This window comes from Phalacrocorax aristotelis, chromosome 3, assembly GCF_949628215.1.
Source record: "Phalacrocorax aristotelis chromosome 3, bGulAri2.1, whole genome shotgun sequence".
Taxonomy (NCBI): Eukaryota; Metazoa; Chordata; class Aves; order Suliformes; family Phalacrocoracidae; genus Phalacrocorax; species Phalacrocorax aristotelis.
In genome coordinates, this window is record NC_134278.1 from 8,067,434 (window position 1) to 8,094,887 (window position 27,454).

Sequence of the window (27,454 nt, forward strand, 5' to 3'; positions counted from 1 at the left end):
AGCAGGTCTCTGTTTCTTTGTCTGAAGAAACATCTTGATTCCTGCATTACTCATCTTCAGAAAAAGAGCTCTTAGCATTTCCAACAGCATAATGCTGGTGTTAACTTGTTTTCATCCCCTCGGTGGACTATTATTGGGGTAGATGTTTGATCTAAACTTATACAAACAAATTCAGGGCTCCAGCTGGGTATATGTGAACATTTCTGCCTACACAGGCGACAGTTATTTTTCAGGCTGAAGTGCCACCTTTTGTAATCTTCACTATTGATTTTAGTGTTGGTTAAAGAACTCCTGAAAGACTTAAAAATTCTGTGTGACCGAAGGTCCCTACCTATCTTAGATTATTAAAAATGAAAGAAATGAAAAAACACAGTTGTGTACCTCACTTGATTTTAATCTTATAATTTTTCTTCCCAAATTAAAGGCTTTTTGAGCAAAAGTTTTTGTGTTGTTTTTTCTTTGAAAATTCTCATCTTAATAATAATAATAATATCATCACATTATTATTCAGGTTCAAAAACTGAAGAAATGTCATAGAAAAAAGAACTTGCAGAACTTGATTTCATTTTTATTTAAAATAGAAACTGTGTTACTTGGTGTTATGTTTTAAAGTGAGATGGTTTTCTTCCACCACAATAATAATTGACACTTCTGACTTGCCCTTTGCTAAATAGCTTTGAACTGTTTGGTAGCTTGTTAAGGCTGAGATGAAGTCATGGTTTCTCTCAAGAAGCAAAATTTTTTCTTAATTCATTTGCAAAGAAGTCCAGCACTGAATAGGCTGAATTTCTCCCCGCAAACCTCAGCCCAGGATGCACTATACGGCATACACGCACAGCCAGCTCTCCCTCAGGAAAGGAAGCACTTCCCAGGCAAACCCCTGCTTTTCCAAACACTGCAGGAGAGCACGTCCAGGCCAACCAGGCAGGGAGAAGAAGCTGCCCGGGCAAGGGGAACAGCGGGGCACACAGGCTCTGCTGCAGATGGACCAGGGTTTTCACCTCTTTCAGGACTTCCCTTTGAAAGCTGTCAGAGCCAAAAGAGAGCGGTCTATTCAAGTTCCAAATGCATAAGGTCCCTTTGGTATGAATTTTTTTAATCAGTAAAGACCAAATCCTAGCCTTTACATCTATGCGTGCAACCCAATTACCGAGATTTCAAAGCCCAGCAGTGCTGTTAAGCCTGTTTAGGCAGACCTCCACCATAACACAGGTCTTAGGTGTTCACACGACAGGCCTTTCACTAAAGCTCAATAACTTCAAAAAGAAGTATTCACTGAGTAAAGCCCTGCATTTTGGATTGAAAAGCTCCCGGCAAACAAAAATCTGTGGCATACCTTCATAAGCTACACTAATAGTTAATTACCCTCCCTGTTAATGCTCACGTCTTCTTTCCAGCAAGCATTACTCACAACTGGATACAGGCCCAGGCTCTCTCTAACTGAGGTAAATGAACACATTTTTCTCCTCTCAGTTCCTTTCACTACACTTCTGGAATATAAAATGAGATTCACTGATAGTAATTGAGCTGTTGACAAGTCTTCCCAGCCAGGGACATAGAATTAGTGTTGCTAACCTGCATTATTTAAATTACAAACTCAACAGTAATTAGTGTTTTTCTTGGAGCTCCATCTCCTGGAGACAGGTGATTATGGGAGAATCCCTACTTTAGTTACTTTAAAAGTACATTTTAAACACTGTGGAAAAATCTAGAAGTGCCTTGAGTACGCCTAACAGATGTATGGGTACAACCAAAGACAGATTGAATTAACGCTAACTTTACTTATTTCTCATTAAAATTAATTATTATTGTTATAGCAGATGTCTTGATTTGCAACTGTTGAATGGAGAGAGACTTCTGAGTTATCTCTGAGACAAATAAAGGCTGAGAATATCAAAAGAAAATGAAAAGTCCTTCTCCTGGGGCTGAGAAGAAAATAGATGACCACAAGAGTTTTGAGGTTTGGGCAGTCACCACCAGCAGAAATGGTGCAGGCCCCAAGGGAGCTCATGTTGGCTGTGCTGATAACTTTGGGAGGCTGGGTATAAACTCTCATCGCTGGAAAAGTCTGAAGTTTTCTTTGCCAATGGAAATCTTCTCTGGCCAAGATGATCTACAAAGATACCTACATGCAGTATCAAGTGAGACACAGAAAATCACATGCTCCTGATCTGAGCACATCCAGGTAGATGCATCTCCTGCAGCTATCCTGATGTTAAAAAAAAATAAGTGTTGGCCCAGGACATGCAAGTCCTACACAGCAACTGAGAAATGGTGACTACTATAAACTATAGCTACTACTACTTAGTGATGACTTCTGTTATTCTGTTATTTTAATTTATTATTTGAATTGAACTAGTAAGTGTAACTGAAGACAACAGAGACCTAACTGAAGGCTCCCTGCAGGCTGGTCCTTGCGTATTTTGAAAACCAAGACAAACATCTTTTACAACAACACAGACTGACCTTGATTTAATAAAAGGCAGCACCATGCTAATCTGCAAGAGCATACAGGATGTTCAGCTTTCACATTTCCCACATGTTTTTATTCTTCTGAATCTGCACTGTCAACGTTTGTCCCCAGGTTCAATTTGCCTTAAGAGTAATATAACAGCCCCCAGGTTCTCGCACTGCACAGGGTTAAGTCAGGCTAATTCAATTGGTCTCCCACTGAGCTCAGACAAACAAGCTCTCATATCCCTCCCAAGGCAGGAGGGAACCCACGACTCTGAGAATCAACCTGTAGTATCAGTAGTAGTTGAGACCCTCTTCTAATCCAGAAAATGGCATTTTCTAGTATCTGCAGTAACCATGAAAGGTATTTTCTGTGGGAATTCAGCCTCCCTTGCTCAGTCAGAGAAAGGTCTTAGTTCACTAATAGCAAATTTCTGCTTTATTTTTGACTCTTCAGTGGAAATTTCTATTCACTCAAGGCCCAGTAAACAGATAATTGAGTGCCCTTTTCCTGGAGTTAGTGCTCTGCAGAAGACCATTTGATAGATTTGCTCTTCCTTAGATGTGGTCCCCAGGAGACAATTTAGGAGGTCTCCTCTGAGCAAAATGCTGCTGTTCAGCACTGTAAATGCTTAACCCTTTTTGTTTGTTTTTGCTTTCAGTGTGCAGTAGTCAGGAAGACAATCCCAGAGCTGGGCTGCAGTGCACAATCTCACTATATATTTGTGATTTCCCCATTTACCTATGGGCTGTACAAAGTCCCACCTTGCCTGCTGAAACCTCATCATTCCCTGAAACCCAGCAGCATTTCCCCAGTGACTCTTCACTCAACTGACAATCTCCTCGATAGCCTTTGGTATTCAGATAGCATAGACTAAAATACATATCTTATAAAAGGTTTAATTGTCCTTAATTTATCAACTCTGATTTCCTTTTCTCTCAAAATACAGTTCAGGGGAAAAATACCTTACTGCCATCTTCATTGCTACTTCAGCAGTGGCATCAAGCAAGTGTCTGCAATAAATCTCTAACTTACAAGCACATTTTAAAAGCTCCACTTAATCCTGCTAGAAGTTTTAAAAGAAGTTAATATTTAACTTTATATCTACATGTTTCAAAAGTTTATTCTCCTTTGGCTTTTTGTTCCAAAAGTGATTTTTGTGTGTTCAACTTTAACAAGAAATGCTTTCAAAGAGGGGAATCCCATTTGATTCAGCTGAGCTACTGCTCTGTTCTTTTTAAAATTACAGTCTGTTAAAAAAAAAATCCAAATACACAGCAAAATTGGACATTTCCAGAGAATTGTTAAATATTTTTTTAGTCTCAGCCTCTTTTACAATGACAATGGACACTATAAATACCTCAGAATAGACAGAGATAAATAAGGAATCCAGGGTTACTTTTAAAAGTAGAGTAAAAAAGAATATATGCTCCTCCTAGAACTGTCAGGTGCTATCAACATCTGGCTACATCTGCCTGGGTTTGTAAATGGGAAATGATAGCGCAGAATGACAATATCTGGCTGCACCTGATCAAGGTGGCATTTTAAACTGTCACAGCTGTAAACAAAGCAGAATTGATGGGAAAGGCAACCTTTAAAAAGGCATGTGCAGAAGCATTAGGCATCTGTTTGCATTATTGACAGGGCAGGCTTTCTTTAAGAAGAATAGCAAGCATATTTAATCTTCATGTCAAAAGACACAGTGGCATTAGAGGGTAGAGAGTTACTTCAGGGACAAAACTACAGTCTTTAATCATCCCGATCTTCATTGTTTTGGACACTGGAGCTTGATTCGATAACTTCACCCTTGTGTTCTTACTGCCCATTTCCACTGTGCTGACTTCGAAAGGTCTGGGACTCTAGCCCTCATTTTAAAGGTGGTAATTACACAAAACTGGCAACACCTACAGGTTCTGGTTCCAGGTCAAGTAACGCCAGAGAATAAGAGGGAGATATTAATTATAGAGAGTGGATAATTGCTTCCTTAGCAGCTAATCCTCCCATTTATCCACCCAAAAGGTCAGATCCAGAAACCCTACACCCTTTCAAAGTACAGTGAATAATCTGTCCTTGTGGCCCTATGCCAGAACTCTTGGCTATGCACTAATCTGGACTACTTAGGAGCAAAGAGCCTGCGCCAGCCATTTAAAGAAAATGTAAACAGTCATCTTTCTTCCTGGCCACTTGAAATAGGCACCTTAAACTGATCAGAAACAGGCACAAATGCAATTCATCACAGCCAATTTCTGTTGTTTAGCCACAACAAGCAATACTTCAGTGCCTCATTATGCAAAGACAAGGCAAAACATGAGGGCTGCAAGACTGTCTTCACATAAACTGGTGTGAGGCATGACTGTGTTTAAGTAAAGATCTGCTTGGTTAGGCACTAAGGTGCTCTTCTCTTTCGCAATGGGGACAAAAGGTAGCTTTTACCAGACCTGCCAATACTGAGCACACAACCAGCACTGCCAACACACATCGCCTCTGAGCAGCCACACTCCCACTCTTCCAGTCAAAGCCATTCAGGGTCAGGCAGCCAAGTGAATAGTCTGGCAGCAGGTCAATGGCCTCTGACTAATCAGACCAAACAAAATAGTACAGTTAACATTATTTTCCTATAATGCATCCTACTGATGAACCACCTTGGACATATGATGTGTACAGAAAGTCATGGTGAGGTCTTTCATTACTCTCTGAAGAACCTCTAGCACCCATCAAGTGAACAGATGCTTGCCCTGCTATCTCTGGCTCTCACCTCCAAATCAAGTGAGCAGACACTTGCCCTGCTATTTCTGGCTCTCACCTCCAAACTATCTGCTCTATTTTATTTTGGTCAGACTATTTTTACATCCCCATACGTAGGTCTTCTCACATGGCAGGCAGAGTGACACCAAGGCAAGTGGTGGGAAAAGAGCCATGGTGCCAGGCAGCAGCGGGAAATCTGCTCTCTGCTACAGCCCCTTCCACAACTCCTGTACGCATTTTCCCTCATCCCGACTACAGAACAAGACCACACTTCTGAATTAATATAAAATTAAACCCAGCAAACTCTGTTCTAACAACTTTGAACTGGCAGAGGAAGTTCTTGCATTACAATGCTGCAGCATTTTTGATTGCAGAAGCCCTAAAGCCGGATTTCCTTTTTGGTAAGATTGGACTCCCACAGTGAAGCTTTGTTCCATTAGTTATTTCAAAGGAAAACCATCCAGCGACTTTAAGTGACATGGGCTCAGACCCGGATTCAAGATTTAGCTCTTGAGTCCTGCTTAAAATCCTTACTTCCCACCAAAGTTCAACCAATAAACCAGGAGTCTGAGCAGGAGCTAGGATCCTACTTATGTCACGGTGTTTCAAAGACCATATGGAGGAGCCGTGTCTCCCTCTCTGTTGCCCATTAAGGGAACCGGAACGACACTGAAGGTGGAAGGAGCTAAATTCCAGGCCCTCTGGTAGGGAAGGATCATTACAAAGCAGGCTTTTCACACAAGTAACCACCTCAGACCAGGTCAGGGCAAGCCATTTTGCTTTATCTCTTGTAACATAACTCATATCTCTTGAAACAAAATAACAGGGCTCACACAGAAGCGCTGAATGCCAGACGAGGGGATGCTCTCCATGGCATTTGAAAATGATGTAATATCTTTCATTTCATGTGTCATCAACTACTCTTATTTGTTTTCTTTCTTGATGGCATTTGCTCCCCGCACACAGAATCTCAATTTGTTATAGGACAACAGAAACTTTTTTGGTTTTGATATTTAGTATCAGCAGTTTGCTTGGCACACATACAGGCTATTTTAAGGCCACATTTCCCAGTTGCTGCTCTGCTTACTGATCAGAAACTAACTCTGGAGAGCAGGGAAAAGCCAGTGCCTCAGCAGCAGCTGGCAGAGACACAGCCTGTACCTCCCTCTTCAGTCACATCTCTGCTGCCTCGGAAAGAAAGAGCAGGAGAGAGACCTTCACAACCTTAGATCTGGGCAGAATTTGATCTTCCATTCAACACACGAAACACCGCATTGATTTGATTTTACAGAGATTGTTAAAGTCAGTTTTGAGCTACAATCTGGTGGCAGAGACTCCATTATGTGAAGAGTGCCAACCTTGTGTTTGAACTACACATTTGGGTTTTTGATGCCCTGGTCTGGGGCTTTTTCAAATTCCTTCCTTCCCCCTGCTTGTGAGTCAGTTTCTGCCTGCAACGTTCCTCAGTAAAATGCTTTTGTTTCCTTTCCTGTTAGGAAAACGCCTGCTGAACAGCGGGCACCGTCACAGCCTAGTAAGTTGGCACTTTGTTATGCTTTTCCACTCCAACAGCTCTCTGCAGCCATCAGCTGCAAAGCAACCTACAGAGGCTGCCAATTAATTTACTGGGCCATTAATCAATGTATTCTATACCGGTAACTTTCAAACAGATAAAAGCCATGCAGAACTAGAGCAGAGATGCCAGATTGCCCATACTTGGCTGAGCTGTACTTGGTTCAGCTTCTCCTCTGTGTAAAGGCAGAAAGGGAGGGGAAAGGTTGGGAAGTGGCTGGGAGGGCTCCAACAGACGTATGGTGGTACATTAAAATCAGATGGCTGAAGCTGTTTTCATGCCTCCTCTCCTTTGATGGGAACATCCAATTCACACAGAAATTGTCTTCTGAACTTCCAGTTCTTACTTTGGTCAGTTGAAGCAGCACACAGCCTTTGGCTAGGGCAAATCACACAGACCCCTCATCTCAAACACATTTATTTAAAACATGAGCACAAACCAGATGCAGGACGGGTCATGGAAGCCATACCTGAATCTCAGTATCCATGGTTCTGTCATGTGCATACTTATGATGTGACACAAATGCCTGTGTCACACAATACTTGGACAAGCATCCATCACATTACAGGGGACAGAGTCCCGCTGAAAGACTGCAACAGGGAGCAGGTCACCATAACAATTCAGATTGCCAGCATCTATTCCCTGCCTGCATGTTGGGGAGACTCAGGAAGAGCAATGCCTAGGAGCAAAGAAGGTGATTTTTTCTGGTAGACATCTCCAGCGCTGGGAATTCAGACGGCTCTGCTCTAAATGACTGTCCTCCTGACTGCGGGTCCCCAGACACAGAATCAGTCTGCATCTCACTTCCAGCTCAACCATCATGGCTGGCAAAACCTTATCCTGAGTCGCTGGGGTATCTGCAGCACAGAGGTGGCGATGAAGCGTGGAAACCCTCCTCTCCCCAGGTGCCAGCAGCACCCTGTACCACACTCAGGCTGCGAGGGTGCAGGGATATGTAGAACAGTGCCCTGCTTTAGGCATAATTTTGAGCACATTCTGGTAATAACCAGCACCCTCCAACATATCCCATTCCTTCTGTGTGGAAACCAGAGCACTGAACACCATTGTCCCTGGACCACCAATATTATGCTTTTGGAGGCTAACTTCAGTTAATGCTTATGTGGACTTTTGACCTGCCCGCTTGCTTCCAGGCTTTTATTTCCAGCCCAATCTGAACTTCCAGTGTTCATTGACACAAACATTACTGGAGAGAGGAGCACTGAATGTCTTCAAGCCCATTTACCCTCCACCTCACAAGGTACGGGGGTGGGTCCTGTATAAACAGGTTTTTTGTTTGAGGGTGCCTGACAAAGCAGAGACTGACCTTTCCCCTTTGGGGGAACAGCAGGCTTCAATCAAACCTAGCTGAGGGTTGGGGCTATTTTCCCCTCTTGAGGGTCAGGGTGATGCTTGAACTCTCCTTGCCTCAGCTCCCCCACCCACCCCATCAATCTCCCCACTGCCCTGCCCGACAGCTGGGGCCACTGTGATTTATAATGGCCTCTCCCTGCAGCTGCATCTCCTCTGGGACTTTCCCTGCCACTGCTAAGTGCCTCTGCTCACTTAACTGCCTGGAAGTTAGGTCCCCTGCCAGCAGCAGAACCTAGACCCTTTGCAGGAGGAGGATGATGCTCACCAGATTAATGTTTTCACCTTAAATTCTACTTCCAGCACATGGTGCGCTCTTAGGAAGTGGGTGAGTTGTATCTAGCCTTTCAAAGTGCCTTAAAAGGCATTTAGAGGTAAAAAACATGTTGGTTTTGACCCATGATAATGTAAATAGGATTCAAGATGGGGGTTAATGAACTAAAGCCTATATTACTCTATGGTGATGATAAAGGATCTTAGGAGAATTGTCTGGCTATGTTTAACCTGAGCTACTCTCAGGTTGTATACAGAACACTATCACTGCAGCATCACTGCTGTCAGACCTATGTTATTGCACATTTGCTGAAGATCCAGCCCATTGAGCTGTCATAACACTAAACTACTATGAAAAATCCCTCCTTTCCCTTCTGCCAGGAGATACAGAGCACTGACTGGCTGCGTCCCAGTTACAAGCACATTTTTCAATCAGGCTTCTTATCGTAAATACACTTTTCATTATTTCACAGCCAGATGAAGTCTGGCTACTATTCTGGACACTGCTTTAAAGACTAAGAGCTTTTATCAGACTGTTCCAAGCTTGGGCACTCAATCAGTAGAGCTGCCACAATGGCCCAGAGCCCAGGACAAGCCTTTGCCTGCACTGGATGCTTGCTAGAAGAAAATAGCACCAGGGTGCTGCCAGGTAAGGTGGCCAGAGTTTGCAATTGGATTTCCTCGGCTCTTGTTTTAGGCAATACAGCCAAGCTTGGCAAACCTGCTTGTTGTTTGTTTCCTGGAAAAACAGTGGTGTGGGTAGGTAAGAGAGGTAAGGAATGAGTGCTTGTGACAAGCACAGACTGAAGCAGAAAGGAGGAGGACCATATCCAAATTCTTCCCACTCACCTTTGGGGTACCCTGCAGAGAGGCTCAGGATGGGAAGTGCCTCAGTGTGTGCTGGTGCCAAGCACACTGAAAATGAAGAGAAATTAAAGGAGCTGAGTGGGTCCCTGTGAAGGCAGACTCTGGGGACACTATCTCCACCGGGCCAAGCCAAAACAGAGGTGTTCCTACCTCAGAGGTCACTCCTGAAAAATTGGATTACTACTTTTTTTTTCTTACTATTTTTTCAGCCCCAAAACTTCTAGCTCTTACCTGCTTCAGTGGGGATGAAAGGACCAATCCCAGAAAATGACAAGTTGAGCCCAAACAAAGCATTATGCTGAAAGAGCCTACAATTTCGTCCCCAAAACCAAGCATCAGGATTTCTGAGTGTTAAGCCTTACATATTTGTGGATAAGGGGACACCAAAAACACAACCTTCCCTACAGAACAAAGAGATTTAAATTATCGACCCCTTCCAAAAGAATGAGATGTCAGGATTATTTCTTCTTGCTGAGCCACTGATCACGCAAGCAAAGCAATATACTGCCAGTGCCTCATTAACTTTTGCTGGAGGCCTGTCTCTTACTGCCCAAAACTGGTCAAAAAAGCCAAAAAAATGACAGCAGGCCTGGATACATCCCGCAGGCCTGCACTCAGCTGAGACATCACATAAACAGTTTTTTAGCTCAGAGAAATCACATGCCACCTCTTGCTAGAGCTTTTGTTCTTCAAAGCTACCATTGGCTCTCCTTCCTTCCAAATTAGTGGAACCACTATGCCAGGCCATCTGGCACATCAAAATTCATCTTCAGAGTTCATTATCCAACCCACTGACCCCAGTGTTTCCTCCCATTGACTAACAAGATTAGCCCATCACCTCCTAATTGCAGCATTTATACCTAGTCTGTTTTACAACACCCAAGAAAACAAATCCCCAGGTTTTTTCAGACTGAATGAATGTCATTCTGCTCTTAGAAGAAAGCACAGCATTTATAAGAATAGGAGATGGCACATACATCAAAACAATTAATGAATGTCCTTACTCTGGAAAGTGAAAAATAGAAAATACAAACACAGTCACACTAATCGCCAACCACTGAGGCCAGTCTCCTCGCTCCTTGGCCTTGTTTAGCTCTGTCAGAGCAGTGCAAAGACTATTACCTAGCATTCCTCATTGTATGAGAGCAACTGCAAGGCCAGCAATCCATTACACAGACATTATCTGTAAGGACCCTAACAGAGAATGGCATTCCAGTTCCTTACCTCACCACACTAACGGGAAGTTTCCTGCAAAAAATGTCTTAAAAAGACAGAAAGATAGAGTTACAGAATCACCTTATATCCATTGCATATCAGCAAAGTGCCAAGAACTGAAACAAACATGGGAGATGGGCTGGAAGTCAGGATGTCAGCTTTGCTGTTCTCCACTTTGGTGATTTTGAGCAGGATCCATCTAGTCTAAGGTAGCTGACCCTTCTTTGGGTCAATGGATAGGAACCAGCAGTCACGGGATGCCACTGATCTCTAGTGTATATGTAATGAAAGTCAAATGATGCATCCCCTAGAAGTCCAAAGGAACAGGTTAGGTGAGATGAAGATGTCTTTGGTACAGTTAAGGAAAACAGAATCCCATTGCTGATGGCACAAGCTGTGCTTCAGTTTCTCCATCTGCAATATAATCCTATTGTTATTTATCTTCTATGGTAAAATGCCTGTATAGCCATGAATGATCAATGCTGTGTAACTGTGAATTACTCTTGATAGATTTATTGAGTGTGCTTGAGCATGTTACTTGGAAACCTGCTGGAAATTCGGACTAGAGGGAGAAAAGGGCAGAAATATTACAGCTTTCAAGTGAAGCTGGAAAATTTACAGTTGTTGCAAACAAGAAGTACCTGGCCTGTCTTGCCTTGGAGGCAAACCAAGCCTCCAAGGTGTTTACCTGTAGCCTTACCTTATTCCTACAGGTTTTAAAGTTTCCAGAGAAGTCCTAAAAGCCTCATTAGAAACACCAGTAATGATTTATCACTGAAGCACGAGCATGAACAAGCCATCAGAGTGAGAATAAAACACACCAAGCTTTGCCCATCCTGGGCATCAGGAGGGCTGGATGCTCCCCTCACATGGCCAGGCAAGACTCGACTCAGAGAACAGCCTGGAAGCGTAAATTTCCACCTCTGTCCACCAATTTCCCGCATACTCAATCTCTGTCTACATACACTATCAGATGGACATTTCCCTACCTCTCCCCACCATGTTTTTGTGATAAGTGTGCCTTTCACATGCCTAATTTCTAAGAAAACTTCTTACCCTTAATGCACATCCCACAGGGACTGCAGCACAGCTGAGCTCTGTTATCACATAAGCCAGGCAGACAGCTTCTCTACAATGCAAATCAAGCTCATTGTTACCAATGGAAAAAGCCGTAAATGAAAAGTTATTGCCCCTTGATAGCCACTCCTTCAAGACCAGAAAGGAGTATTGACCTCACCCTCGCCCCACCACCACCAGGCTAAGTGTTCAGGGAAAAGCCTGATCTCCCTCCACATCCATCAGTGCTGCCATTAGCCAATGATGTAGGGCTGGGATGGAGGCAGCTCTGATCTCCTCCAGAAAACTATGCTAGGAAGTGGGCCAGAAAGAGCCTGAAACAAGGAATCAAGCATCTAGTCAGCCTCCTTCCCCATCCAGCATTTTCTAGCTTGGGCTGCTTTGGCCAGCAGAGCCAGAACTGCAGCTTTGTACTAATCCCCCAACATCGACAAAGCTGAGATGGGCTTTAAAAGGCAATTCTGCATCCAGCAGGCACGGATTCTAGGGCAACATCCCACTTGGGGTACTAACAGCACTCTGCAGCCCTCACTAACCCCACAGCAGAAAAGTAACTTTCAACCAGTGGAAGACTTTTGCACAAAGGGACAGGTCTGTGTTTACAGACAATTCTGAAATCTCTTATGATCAAGGTGGGTCAGGCCAATTTGGTGCTTTGTAAAATATGTAAAGCTTGGACTAAGCCAATCTTGATACTGTCCTGGGGAGCAGAGGGGGTTTGGATAGACAGCAGCCCCAGTGGTGAAGAAACCAGAAGTGTTTCGTTCTTTATCACCTCTGCAAGAGAGGCATGGGGACGCTGGAGGAGGTAATATCAGAGCCTTCCATTGTCAGGCCAAACTGGCAAAGAAAATTCTCCCACCAGGTGCAGCTGCACCTTTACCTTTCTCCAGGTCCACTGCCTGGCTCAGGCAGGCAGCCAGCATTGGCTTACAAGCTAGCAACTTGCTGAAGCAGTGTCTCACAACAAGCATTTCCTGGCAGCCATCACAGATGTGGGTAAACCCTCTGTAAGCTCCTTTTGAACTTAGTCCAATGCTTTGGACTCCTGAAGTGCAAATAAAGGCATCCTTTCCAGGAGTACCTTATTCTGACTAGGCACAGACAGGATCGAGTAAAAACAGTTATCTGAACACAGCAGATAGACGGGACTATCTGTCTAATCATATGCGCAGTTATCGATCTACTTTGGGAGACTTTTCTGTATCAGAAAGGCTTCAGAGAGACAGCACTATTAATGGGGCAGTACTTCCTAGCCCCAAAACTATTTAGAAGTCATCACAATCCAAGCAACTATGTGACCTGGGCTAAAAAAAAAACCACCAAACTAGCAAGGAATCAAGCTACAGTAAGAGACACCCAGAGACACTTAGGAAAATATAATCAAAAGGGACAGGCAGGGAAACAGAGGCTGAGTCCCACAGACCCCAGGCTGTTATGGTGAGCTTCGGGGCTGTGTAGGCAGGGACACATGGGAGGTCTGTGACAGTCTCTTTAATCACAGGCTCCCCTCACACTTGAACCAAGCTTGGGGCTACAGCCCAAGGCTTGTGCCTCCAATTGGTTTGATGATATTTTATTTCACTGAATGTGCTTGCTTTCCCACGTGCCTCATTCTCCCCCATGCACATAAAGGATGGAAGCCTCTGAAAAAGCACCAAGAGAAAATCAGGGTGGTCATTAGTTATTATTTTTGACAGCGCTAAAGCAACATATGGAAATGGTTTCTTTGTTGCTTTCTAATTTTTCCCCCCCGAGAAACAGAAGACAATGTCCCATCCAGTGCCTGCCCGATAGAACGACAGAGGCTGGCGCTGTCACAGCACTGCAGAAGTTGTGCTTTTGGGGGAGTATTGTTTTTATTTCAGGAGGAAAAAAGGAAATGAGCAATCCCAGAAGGAAAGGGTCTGAATGCTTGCTCAGGCTGCACCATGAAGAAAAGAGATTGCCATTGTCAAAGGGTGTTTATTGTTCTGGTCTTTCTGAGAAACCTTAGAATATCCAGAAGTGTAACAAGAACAGAAAACAGATCTGTTTCTTTGGCTGCCTGTTTGCAGCCTGGCTGGTGAAAGAGAGACCAAAGCTTAGCAGTGTTAATTAGCCTGGTTAACCCTTGTTCTTGCTAATGACATTTATTTTAAAAGCCACTTCATATGCATCAGGAGCGGGCATAAAAAGAAGCCAACTCTCATGTGAATAGCCCCACTGCTTTAAATTTAATTACTCACACAGGTCAGGGCTCCTCACTACTTCAGCATTTGTCTGCAGGCTAATCAATAACAACAAATTACTACAATAACTGGCCAGGCTTATTCTTTCATTGGTGCCACTTTCATACACTGTCCACACTCTGCCCTCCCTGTCATGTTGCTTCAAGCACAAACTTCCAGCAGGAGTCAAGCTCCAGGCAATACCTCCAAGATCAGTCAGAGAAGTAGGACATAAGAGAGATACAAGGGCACAAGGATTTCCTTAAGGATCAGAAAATGGCTCTTAACCCAGGAAGCTGTGGGATTTGCCCCTCTTAGCATCCTTAGCGTGGCTCCATCTCATGGGAGCAGCTGGAATCAGTCAGGGCTGTACCTCTAATCTCAGAGACCTGAGGGACCTCAGAAAGAGGAAAAATTGCAGATAATACAAATAAGTAGATAAACAGACAGACAGACAGACAGACAGACAGACAGACAGATAGATAGATAGATAGATAGATAGATAGAGTGGATCCCAAAAGCAGAATGTGAGGATGCAAAGGGAAGCAAGCAAACAACAGCACGTACACCATCAGCACTGAGCTAGGGCCAACAGAGGCATGCGCATGAGCACCTCCAGAAGCAGCACCCTCACAGCTCAGCACTGCTCCTGAGCCACAGCATCTCCCCAAGAGCCTGCTGCAGGCACAGTCATGCTCCTCTCTTGCTGGCACTGGTGTGCACCAGGCCAGCTCAAGGCTCTTCGTCCCATGTGCTCGATAAAGCAGGTTGGACAGTCTACACGCAACTCATCAAGGGCCAATAACCATCACCAAGAAGGACAGACAGAACCAACACAGGCAAAAAGGTTTGTCTTTCTTTTCCCCAACAGAATGAGATTCCTGCGTCCAGATGTTGGAGAGTTTGGTGTAAATAGGTCCAGATTTTCTTATCTGTAGAAGAGAGTAATTCTGAGAGGCAGAAAAGGATCATCTTCTGTCTCGCAGGTCAAACCAGTGAAGAGTAGTCCTTAATCTCCAATATCCTGCAACAGGCATCTTAATCAGTCTTGAACTTCAATGACTTAAATCAAGGGAAACATTCTTTAAAAATCACTTTATCGTTCATATTGTGATACCACGCTGGCCAGTCAACTTCCTTTTCACCCCCTGCAGGCTTTTCTTGAGCAGAAATAATCACCACCAGCTCCACCACACAGATGTATAAGCGATGGGAAAATGCAGAGGAGGCTGGGGTGAACAAAAGGCACTTCAGGCTTGCTGGGGTCAGAATGCGTATCTGTACGGTAGGTTGGACTCTTCACTAATCCAGCTCTGTTTCTAATGAGATTGGTTCCTTTTACAGCAAAAGGAGGGTTCATGGCTTAATTTGCCAAGGCGACCATTGTCATGCAGCTTAGGGAAGCAAAATAATCTTATCAGTTTGAACTTGAACCCTGCCCTCCAATTATATGGGCAATGTTTAAGAAAAGAGAGATAAACTGATTTTCATGTATCCAGCAAGATAAATGGATTGTCTAACAGCAAGAATTCAGCTTCTTGCAGCTGCTGATAGACCTTTACACTCCAGCCACTGGCTATACCGTTGCCAAAATGCACTAGCTACTATCTGTGTGTGGTAACTCTGAACCAAATCCAAGTCAAATGGCACCAACCACATTTACAGCACAACTTACAGCAGAGCCTCTACTCTTCTTGTATAGCCCAAGTGAAAGCCTGAGGCTGTCAGCTAAAGACAAGCAAACCCAAAGGGCAGGAAGAATCAGAAAATTGTTTCACCCCGTCTTGCTGAACCTCTGTCTCTGTCTCTGCCTCCCTATCCAATCCATCAGCTCCCCTTGGCTGCTACAGAGACTATCCTCTTCTGGGAGTTCTGCATCCCACACAAGGCAGCTAAAACAAAGAACATTTTGGCAACTAACAGCCAGGCTTCATCTATTCTTTTTTCTATACAATTCATTCCAGCAGAGTTGTTTAGCTGAACAAAAACCAGTGCTATCCTTTATTGTGAGGCTAACAATAAACTAACATGTGAGCACAGTGTGGGTCACAGATGTGTGCGCTTCATCATCAACTGTGGAGCCACTTCCCTGCTCAACTCACTTTTATGAAGCTTTAACCTCTTTGAGCTGGAATGCAGCTTGAGCACATAAACCAGGAAGCAAACAGTGTTAACACAACAGAAGCGGTCCCTGTACAAAAGATACACGGACGTGCTTTGGAAACAGTCAGATCAACAACCTCAGTTTCCAAGGGGTTGCCCACATGATAAAAATCTAGAGAGAAACTAAACTGGAGAAATCCCAGGGGTTCTGGTTTTAGTCATATCACCTACACCAGAAGATCATTATTTGTGCCTTTGAATAGACATATTGACGTTTTTTTCCTCCTATGAAGGGACAGAAACAAACAAAAATTTGGAGAGGGAATGTCTTCAAAACACATTTTTTAAGGATCTCTTGGAACACATTCCAAGGACCGACTGCTAATTTCTAACCCAACTTTAAGGACTTTTATGTCATCCCAAATAAAGAAACTCTCAAAGCATGACTACTCTAAGAAAAAAACTATGCAAAACCAGACCCTTCTTACAACTGCACTTTATGGGCTCAGATCATATCTGCCAACTGAAGGCTTGCTATCATATCCACCTCTAGCCTGTATTGCATATAAAATACAGGTGGAATGTTGCCCTTTCCTTAGTGTACTGGGTCTGGCTATGATGGAGTTAATTTTCTTCATAGCAGTTTGTATAGTGCTATGCTTTGGATCTGTGACCAAAAAAGTACTGACAGCATATTGACGTTTTAGCTGTTGCTGAACAGTGTTTGCACAGCATCAACGCTTTCTCTGTTTCTCACCATGCCCCCCCCGTGAAGGGATTGGAGGGTGCACAAGAGGCTGGGAGGGGACACAACCAGGCAGATGACCCCAACTAACCAAATGGATATTCCATACCATATAATATCATGCTCAGCAATAAAACAGAGTGGAGTGGAATTTAGGTAAGCCAGCCACCTTTTGCTTGGGAACTGGCTGGGCATCAGTCTACCTGTGGGAGACAGTGAGTGATTGCCTTTGCATCACTTTGTTTTCTTTCTTTTTTCTTCCACTTCTCCTTCAATAGTTATGAAACTATTTTTGTCTCAACCCATGAGTTTTCTTGCTTCTACTCTTCGTTTCTTCCTCCCCCTTCCCACCAAGGGTGAGGAAGCAAGCAAGCTGCTGTGTGGTGCTGCTTAGCTGCCTACCAGGGTTAACCCACAACACTTAGTTATGTGCACTTGCCTTTGCAACTGTAATGCTCATTTTAACCTGCACAGTCCACTTGCGTATAGGCATTACAGTATTGGAAAAGGAATTGTGTATCAAGTATCACATTTCTTCCTGCCTGACACAGCTTGAGATGATGGGTAAGGGGCTGCTCTGTGAGAAAAAGGGAGATACTTAACAACCTCTGAAATACTGGGCAGTTAGAGCTCCTGATGCTAATCTCTCTGCCTTGGATCCTCACCTGTGCAGTGCAGGTAACACTCCAGACTCTCTTTCCAGAAGGGTAAGCACATCCCTGTTTGAAGGACACTCACAACAAGCAGAACAGGGTTTAAATAACACATGGTCAATAAGGCCCTAAGGCCGTAATGAACCAGATATAAAGAAAATCATTGTGAGGCAGCTGTCCTGTGCACTGGACAATACAGGAGTACCAAGGAAGCGGAGAAAAAGCAGTATGTGCTCTTTAATGAGTAATTCATAACATAAAAACCCAAAGGGCTGGATTCAAGTAGTTAAAGCTACCTTCATTTTAACATTTCTTAACTTCCAAATGTTTGCTTTGCAACCTTAATGCTGTTCTTTGAATGTTCCACACAAAAGCTAAACTTTTCAAAACCAAAGTGCAGAATTTTGTCCTGTAGCATCTTATGGGCATCTCCAGAGCCACAGCAGCACTGTGTTCAGACCACAGAGGTAAAGGTTTCCCAAAGACTGAGGCCCAAAACAGAACATAATCCAGCTACAGTAGCTCAAGTTACCATTTATCAGTCTAATTGCACTAAGTGTCTGCACTCTTGGCCCAACAGAGCTTCAAGGGAAAACATGTGAGCCAAAAGCCTTTGCAAAATATAGCAAACATAGGAAATTAATGCCAGGAAGAGCACCTGCCATAGAGCAACTTTAATATCAATGCAGAGGAGCAAACAATAAAGAATCACAGCTGAGCCCACAGGTCCCAGGCACAGGAAGCAGGTCACCCCAGCCCACAGAGAGATACAAAAATCACAGAGGAAAAATCAGCAGAAAATCCCTCCACTCCTGTGTTTGTTTTTATATTTACTTGCTGGAGTAAAAGCCCATTTTCAGCCCTTGAGGCTAATACAACACATCGATAATATCATAGCAGCAAAACCACAGCCATCTGATAGCAGATGAAAATAAAACAACACAATCGCATAGGGGGTCTCAGAGTAGGTGGTCTGAATGGCCTCTTTTCGAGAAGCAGCATCAGCAAGTACCTAATCTACGGAGTTTTTAGTATAACCCACCTGAAGACAGCCCTCTCTCACACCTGATGATTCTGGTGCATTTATGGGCTGCTAGAGGAGTGACAAGTGTCTCTGCTGGCAACTAGAGTGTTGATACCGGGTCAAAAGATGACATGCAAAAGTATATAATGAAGTACTTTGATTGCAGGTGGCTGATAAAATTTCTTGTAGTCCTCTAGGCCTTCTTCTATTAATGTAACATTTTAAAAAGGGAATATTTCTAAAAAAGAGAATCTTCCACACCAGTGAGGCACAGCACTGGCAAGGTTGTTAATGATGTTTGCCAGCAGGTGGATGTGACCTCCCCTGCCCACCACAACTAAAGTGCTTGGACAACATCTACTGCAAATTCTTCTGCAGTATGCTACATCCATCTGTTAGTTCAAGTACACTTCTGAAACCTGACCACTCAGAGAGTTTGCCCAGACTGCAGGTCCCACACATGCTGCTCCATCTTCATGCAAGGATCCAGACTGATCCAAGTGTTATTATTGTACAGCAAGCCTTATTATCCAAAGGACCCCTGGTACCACCTGGTAACACTGGTACCACTGCATCTACCAACTCTATTGAAAAGCACATGGCATACTTGAAGACACCCAGCCAAGATTTATTTTACTGTGCAACTCAAAACTGCCAAACCATCATTGTCTCTCTGACATGAAAAGACATGCACTAGGTTCCAGGCAGCCAAGCGCTAAGCATCCCTGAAAGAGCAGACGTACATACTTTAATTACTATGAATGAGCTCATATCCTCAGCTAGTGAGCTGAGACAGGCGTACTTGGATCAGCCCAAACCCAGACCGAGAGACACACAACTTGCCATCTTTCCTTAGGCAAAAGGAGTAGCTAGGTTAATAAAAATTAATAATAATAACAACAACAACAACAATAATAGTTAACCCAAGCAAGGTTTCTTTAAAATGTTCACAATTATTACTTCTATAGCAGATTTAATCAGCAAGAAAATGAGCTGGGATTATCTTCTGTGCTTCTGCGCACCCTGGCAAGTCAGCAAAGTTGCCTCACAGCTGAGCAGAATTTGTCCCTTGCCTGTTTCTTGCAAAAAGCACAAAAATCCCAGACAACAGCAGTACCAGATCAGTGAGGCACAGCACTGGCAAGGACACAAGCAACCTTGTAGCATCACACAAAACCAACCTGACCAAAAGTCCTCTGAACTACTTTGAGCAGCACATTGGGCCTATTCCTGCATGCAGCCACATACCTTTCAGGGGACAGCAACAGACTGAATCTGTGAAGGTCTTAGGTATCTGGATAAAAAGGAATGACAAGAGCACAGAAAATAAAAATTAAAAAAAAAATTAAAAACTCATACACAAACAACCAGGGGTAGTTGCTTCAAATAATGCCCCTCAGGGACTGGGATTGCTATCTTGGAAGAGAAAGTTCAATCTGTACACACACAAACGTGCCAAGCACAAGCAGCCAATCTCAGATAAGGCATGTACACAGTCCTTGTGTTGGCCACCTAAATCACTGCACACCCACCTGAATGCAGCATAGTCCAATTTTCAGTTCCAAACACCAAGCACTTTGGGAGATTGGGCCATGTTTAAATTAGCATCAACAAAAGGATCAGCAAAAGTGCCAAGAGTAAATACATAGTTTTTATCCCCCTGCAGAGGCAAAGTTTATTCTGCCCATCCCCCCCCTCCCAGCTTAAATTATGTTTTTAGCATCTAAGTATCTCAGCTGAGAAAGGATGCATTAAAATTCCCACTTTTTTTTTTTTAAATTGGCCAGACTATCTCTGTTACATAAAATCTGCTCTCACAGAGCCTTGAATCAGGGAACAAGTTTTACCTGAGGACATAAACAGCTGCTTTCTTTAATTCTGCTACATTTGTACCCCTAACAACACACAGACACAGGAATAATGCTGCAAGAATGTTTTCCTCAAAGACACTGGACATGTAGTGGATACTGATAACCCGGGATACTTTGCAGTAATTAAAGTTACCAGAGTGGATTTTTTGTTCTTGTTGTTAATACTACTAATTAAATAAAGTGTTCCTGATACTAACAAAAGTTTGCATCAGTGGATCAGTTTCTGGGCCACTGCAATTAGCAGATACTATATAAACATTGCCAGTCATCACACAGATGTTGGGATCCCTGGGGTCTCTTGGCCCTTGCTGACAGCTCTGGTGGCTAAAGCAGTGGATTTCTATGTGACGTGAGCCAGATGCATACACGTGGCTCTCGGGCTTGTAGTCATTGCCTACATGAGGTTTCACACAGACCGCTCACGAGACATCCTGGCACCCACAGCAACCCCATCCATCCGCCCCGCAACGGTGCCTCCGTTCCCTGGCTCCACAAATGCAGACCTGCAGCTGGCTTTTTGCAGCAGTAACAGCAGCGCCTCTGCTCACAGCCCAGGACCACAAACACACGGAATTGTAAACACATGTTTCCTGAAGCTCAGTTCGGTCCCCTCAGCTGCCTGTAAAAGTCAACCCTGAACATTTTAGGAGTCAGCAAGCACTGAGTCCTCCCTCACTGCATTATCATCACAACTGTTGGGAAATCCACAGGCCTCAGGACAGGAGTGAACAGACACTTGCATCTTTGCTTAACATACTATATTGATGCCACAAAGCTGCACCCCTGCTGACAAACTGGAACAACTCTCTAAGGCGCCAAAATAGCCCCAGCTTCTGTGCTGCTGCTGCCACCGCTGCTCCTCTCCCAACAGCAGCAGAGCTGGCACTTGATATACCACCATTGATTTCCTCCTCCAACACCTCTCAGGTCTCTGAGGTCTTTAAACTGCTGCCCACTGACAGACAGATACATAACACAAAACCAAATGTAGTTTCCCCTTGCAAGAACCGCTCAGCCATGGCTGCCAGACCCAGCCATCCTTCTTCAGTTCCCCAGACCCATCCCCTAGAGCTCACCACACAGCCATATCTCCAGAACATTATCAGAAAAGGCCAGGAGTGGTTTTTCAACTGGCTTTGATGAGGTTTTGGATTTTGTCACCTCGGCAAAGGAGAATTTCCCTACCCCCTCAGCACAGACCTCCCTCAGTAAGTCAAACTGCAGCCCACACAGCTGTGATGGATAGGTTGGCACATATGACCTCCAGCTGACAAGGAAAATGTCATCTGGGGCAAGGACCTCTTCGAGCAGCAGCCTGAGGTCCATCCAACCTCATCACTCACAGCCCTTCACCAAGAGCAGGTATGGAGGTGGCCTGGGTTTGGCCCAGTCTTTAAATTATGTTTAAGGCATGTCTGTTTGCCCTGGGGTCAAAAGCACAAACCTCATTATTGAGTTATACCACCGCACTGGAAAAAAAATTGCATCCACTTTTCTCTTGAAAATCCCCCTTCCGCAGCCTGCAGCTTTCAACGCATGGAAATCCTGGACCCCCCTTGACATCATCGACCCATTAAGGGCTCCAAAACCAATATCAAAGTCTGACTGAAGCCATTCAGAAGCTGTTAGCATGTAGATTTTGGTGATAATTTGGTGAATGGACTTGTCAAACAAATTGCCTTTATTATGGACTGATTAAATGCAATCAAGGAGAAGTGCCTTTCCCCTCCCAACTCCAGCCCTCATCAGCTCAAACAAACACACTGAACCAATTAGCAGGGAGGTGGCAAAAGCAGCTTTCACTTGAAACCTGCTATCCTTGGGGAGAAAAAAAAAACAACAACAAAAATCTTTGTGCTTTCAAAGCCTCCAGGAGGAACTCCCCAAAGCTACCCAGGGCTCACCTGCAGGGTGTGGATGGGAGTTATCAGTGTTCATCTGGCTCGATGCCGGATCAGCTCCCTTAAGCGAAGTGTTGCTCACATCCAGCTTGTGCCAAACATAATGCAAAGAACATAAATATTAAAGCAGGCCCAGGGGGAGTAGCACTACTGGGGCTGTTATTCCTACAGCTTTATGTCCTACAGCTGGGTTCTCCTGTGTCAGAAAAAGTATAAGCTCCCATCAAAGCTATTTCCATGCCTAGAAACCTAAATTTTTGGCTTAGGTCCCTGCAGTGGATTCTCTGATGTCTGCAAATGGTTCAGTTCACAGACAGCCTTTTCGGTACTGCAGCAGTAGTGACGGGATGTGTCTCTGCTAACGTGAAACTTGTGGCAATTACGTAGATCTGATGCCATGACCTTTCTGTCCCATGTGCCCGAAATTAGCTAATGAATGGAAAAGTTATGGAGGGAGGGGATAGAACTGGAGCACAGCATCGTAATCACATAAGCCTAATTCCCTGCAGGTATGCAGCTGGAAATTAAATGGTCACCTTGGCTGGCAGTGGGCAGAGCAGAATTAAACATGTGTTTGCATGATTTAGCTTCAGAGACAGGAACCCCATGGCTGGAGCTAGAGACAGTGCACAGGATATGAGCAATATCTGTTGACTGAGCTTTTGAATAAGCTTTCAACACCTGCATTTTCAGTTAGTGCCAAAGACTAATTTTGGCCCCATTTTCATTAACCTAGTCCCTCTAAGGAGCAAGCTCTTTGCACTACAAGTGAATCACTGCCTCCCAGAGCCTACACAGATGAGCTAAGGCATAGCTTCCTCTGGCAGCACCAAGCCATTGCTTTGTCTTGGACTCACACCACAAATAGAAAAGGACTAAAACAAAGGGGAAGTTTTATCAACCAGGAGGGATTTCAGAGAGTTCATTGTCAGGACTAAGATTAGGATTAAGGATTTATAGTTAAAGCACAGAGACTCAAAAGACCAGCCTCTTACCCACACCTCATCACAGTCTTCAGGTGTCACCTTGAACTCAAGGGGTATGTGACACACCATGACACTAGGTCCTGAGCCTTCAAACAGTCCTGAGCACAAGAACTGATCACAGAGTGAGATTAGATCAAGAGCCCCTACTACAAGCAGCCACAGAGAAAAAGTCCAGGCCTTCTTAAGAAGTGGCTGCGAAGTGCCTGATAACTCCACTCTCTCCCCAAGGACCTGCTTCCTACCCCCACACCCTCCTGCAAACATCAATGTTTAAAGAACTATTAAAGAAAACAACTTTAAAACTCTTCACATAGTTCAAATACTTAACTTAAAAGGAATTTTAATTCTTACATCTCAGATTGCACCAGTCCCCAGCAGGACATGCACTCATCATGTTCACATTGTGGCATTTGAGCTGTTCAAACAGGAGGGATGGAGCCACACTGTGAGACGATGTGCTCAGAGGCCTGGGAGCAGAGATGATGGAGGTCCCCACCAGCTCTACCTGTGCTTTCCATGAGCGACCCTGTTCACCATACCTCTGCTTACCCTCTCAGGGTGCCTTCTCATGACCTTTGTAAAAAAGAAATCGTCCTGCAGCCACGAGACACACTCCTTGAAGACCCAGGCAGTGGGAGAGTACTGGGAGCAGTGGGACGTGGGTGCATGTGCAATTCTTGGTCAGTCTTTCAGCCAGTCCTGTTGCATAGCTGCAGTGTGTGAGTCAGATCAGTGCTGCTTGTGATCTGCTGAGAGCTCAAGACTGGCCATTCCTAAACTTTTTCCAGGGCTGGATCTATGCACTCTGTCTGGCCCATCATGAAAACACCATTACTAACAGCAGCACCTCCCTGGCAGCGCTGAGTCAAACCAAGCTGAGAAGCTGGAGAAGCTCTGTTGCTAAACAAGGTCTACAGGATTGAGGTTTTTTTTAAAAAAAACATTCTTCTCCAAAAAGCATCATCTGCTGTCTCTGGCCAGTACTGCTATTTGCAACCTGGAAAAGCCCTTCCATCCCAATGAGCTGTGTCATCTCCCTCCAGCATGTGGGCAGCAGCCAAACTCTTTAGGATGAGAGGAAATGGCCTCAAGCTGCATCAGGGGAGGCTTAGATTGGATATTAAGAAAAATGTCTTTATTGACAGAGTGGTCAGACATTGGAACAGGCTGCCCAGAGAGGTGGTGGCGTCACCATCCCTGGAGGTGTTCAAAAAATGTGTAGACATGGCACTTGGGGACACAGTTTAGGAGGCCTGGGAGTGTTGGGTTGATGGTTGGACTTGATGATCTTAGAGGTCTTTTCCAACCTTAATGATTCTATGAAACTGCTGCAGAAACCTCTCACGGGATCACAGCAAGTCTTGCATTCCTCAGCAACAACAATCAATACAAATCCATCCATCTCCTTTGGATGCAGTCAATTCATGTTTTGGATACACCACCTCTAGCTGGGATGGCACATGGTAAAGCTATAAGGCTTCCCCAAAGATGTTCACCTGCTCAATTCCAGCCATGCCAGAGAAGAACCCAGAACACTCTGAAGTACAGAAAAATACAAAAGTGGCTAGAAACCATCACGGTCAAATTATGTTAAAAGGCTATACTCTTTCCACTCTGCATGCCAGCTGACAGTTCATACACAGGGTAACAGTAACAAACAAGGTGCTCCACCAGGACGGGTTCTCTCTGCTCCTTCACAGAAGCACACGGTACACGCCCTCAAACATTGGAGGGAGACAAACTGGGTCTTCGCAAAACATACTGGGGAAGCATAAGATGTGATTTGGGAACTGCTGTACCTTTTCCTCCCCCCTTTCATCTTGTGGCTACCCAGCTCCTGAACTTACAAAACCATATTCAAGCTACTACGCACTGGGTACAGCCCTTTCCTGCAGCAAATCATGTTTCCTGTCCTGCAAGGTACAGTCAGTCCAACAAGACTGGGGACATTTGCCAGGCCTGCTATCAGAAAATATAGCTTGGATCTGGTGGAAGATTTCAACAGTTGTGGAACCACATGGGAGGTTGTGCTGTTGTGATTACAGACCCTGCTTCAGCCTTGCCATGCACGTACACAGGGTTTTAAGCCACCCCTCTTCTCCCAGAGTGTGACAGCACAGCTGGATGCTGCAGAAACAGGATTTTGTTATCAGCAACCTTCTTATCCATTTTTTTAAAAGGACAGCTTCTGCCCACCCTGCCAGCATGACCAAAGCTTATTGAATCTGCTTCCATTGCTCTGGCTACGTTGCACACACGCGGTATGAAGTACCCTTGCTCTGGGACACTTTTGCACATTTTGATGCTTAGCAACTTGGCCTGGCTGAGGTGAACTTTACCTACATTTTAGAAGGACCAGTACTTTCCCCGTTGCAGCTTTAGCTCCTCTTGTGCCCACGCCACACACCCCTTCTGCATTAACTTGCTTGCAAGGAGAAACGCAGAGAAAGCTTAATGCCAAGAAAGAGATAAAAACACACCAGAAACAGGGAAATACCTCCATCCTTTCCATTCAGAGGCAGATCTGTGTTGAATGGCAGCCCCCAGGACTGATCTGCCTCCAAAAGAGACTGAATCACAAGCAAGTCAGCCCCCTCCAATTCCTATTAAGACTTCAAGCTACTGTATATATTCTCCCTGCCTCCACCACAAGCTCCTCCTTTCTAACACAAATTTCTCACAGCACGCAGACACATGCACTCCCAGAAAGCGAGTAGCACTGTTGTGATGTGTTGAAACCAGAGTCCGATGAGATTCAGCTCTTGCTAACAGCACTTTTTCATCAGCAAACTATAATTGGCAGCTGTTACCCACTACAAGAGTTTTGCAACACGTACCTAAAGAATATGCCAAACTAGATCTTCACACTAAGACTTGAAATTAAAACCAATATCCCAAAAGCAAAGTGACCCTCACTAGCCATTCCCAGCATGCTAATCAATCCTGCTGAACTGTAAAATGAGATCTGTTATATTCCCTCTGACCCATACACACACCTACAAAGAAGAGATGCAGAAAGGTAATTTAAAATGACTGATGCAGCTGTACATAGTTATAAAACTTATATGGGACTCCATACCTTCAAAGTGCTGTTTATTTACCTTCTGTGCACAACTCAAAACAAGAGCTATGAACATTTTTAGATTCAGAAATTATTTAGAAATGAGACACTTCTCCTGGCTTAAGAAAACATAGGTCCAGAATATAATTCATTCTGTGCATGAAACATCTCCTTTATCTCAGCTCAGGGGCTTTTGCAACAATCAGGAGCTGTATATTGAGAGAAGGGGAATCTGGCCCATTACAAAATAATTGGGTCTTGCTATGTTAGATGTAATTTGTCCTACACCTTCCCAGTCTCCTAATCTAGATCTTTTCACTCCTCAGAGAAACACAGCACAAAACCTGCTACAAACTTACACAAATTAACTGTAGTCCCTTCCTTGTTCCCAAAGTTACTCTGACTAACTGCTGAAATAGTTTTGCTAAGGGTTGTTGAGAAAGACTTTTAACAAATTCAAAATCCTCTTACGCAAGATCCTATTCATCAGCTTATTTTAAAAAGATTACAATTACTCCCCACATAACTATCCCAGATCTGCTCACATCCACTTTCCCTGAGCTGCTCCTAAGCCCTGTAATAAGAGCTCCCATCCAAAAGCAGCCGTCCAGCATAGGAAAGGATCGAATGGATCGGCGCTTCTCCCCTACCTGAGAAGTCTGCAGAAGTCTTAGCAAAGTTGCTGAAAGCTGTCAAGCACATGAGTCCTATGAGAAAGGTGGAGGTGGGAGACACATCTGGGCAGCACATCCTTAAGTATCCTCACGGCTTGTTTTCTTCCAGAGAAAGGGAAAGCGCTTTCTGCCCCAGTCCAGTACTCATTGCCCGGAGAACAGTGTTAGTCCCATTGCCTGGAAGGATCACAGCCAGCAGCGGGGAAGGAAAAGCACTCAGCACACACACACTCACACACACACATCCCTGGGAGTGAATGAATCCCGGCTGAGTGAGGCTGACGAATGAGACAGACCTACCTGAGCCTTGGCGGAGGTCCCAGGGTCCTAAAAGCCATCGCTTTGCCCATATTTGCTGCAGACTATAGCTGTGCAGCTCTCCGGCAGCGGCACTGCAAGCTGTTGGGGGGGTGGGGGCGGTGGGGGGGGTGCCCTGGGGGGCTGGTTTGGAGAACCCAGTTGCTGTTCGTTTAGATACCCAGGGATCCTGTCCCCCTGGTGCAGACAGACAGAAGGATAGGCAGTGTTTTCAAAGGAGGGAGCCCAAAACAAAGTGCCTGAAATCACATGGATTTTTGGAGTGGTGGGGTTTTGTAGCTGCTGTTGAAATCAGTGTGAGCAGTGGTGTCCTGCCAGACTGGTAACAGGACAGT

At 44.5% G+C, this 27,454-nt stretch overlaps 1 protein-coding gene across 2 annotated transcripts in view; it reads right to left on the reverse strand.

Moving 5' to 3' along the window:
• The window catches only part of LOC142054297 (protein eva-1 homolog C-like), a 232,709-nt gene that overhangs the window by 189,911 nt on the left and 15,344 nt on the right, over window positions 1-27,454 (reverse strand). The window contains exon 1 of one of the 2 annotated variants that reach the window (XM_075086677.1): window positions 26,778-27,056. The exons of the other annotated variant lie outside the window; for it this stretch is intronic. Within the exon in view, the coding sequence (XP_074942778.1) occupies window positions 26,778-26,877 (100 nt within the window). The 5' untranslated portion in view covers window positions 26,878-27,056. Of the gene's footprint in view, window positions 1-26,777; window positions 27,057-27,454 lie in introns of those variants that run through there. 2 annotated transcript variants of the gene reach the window in all.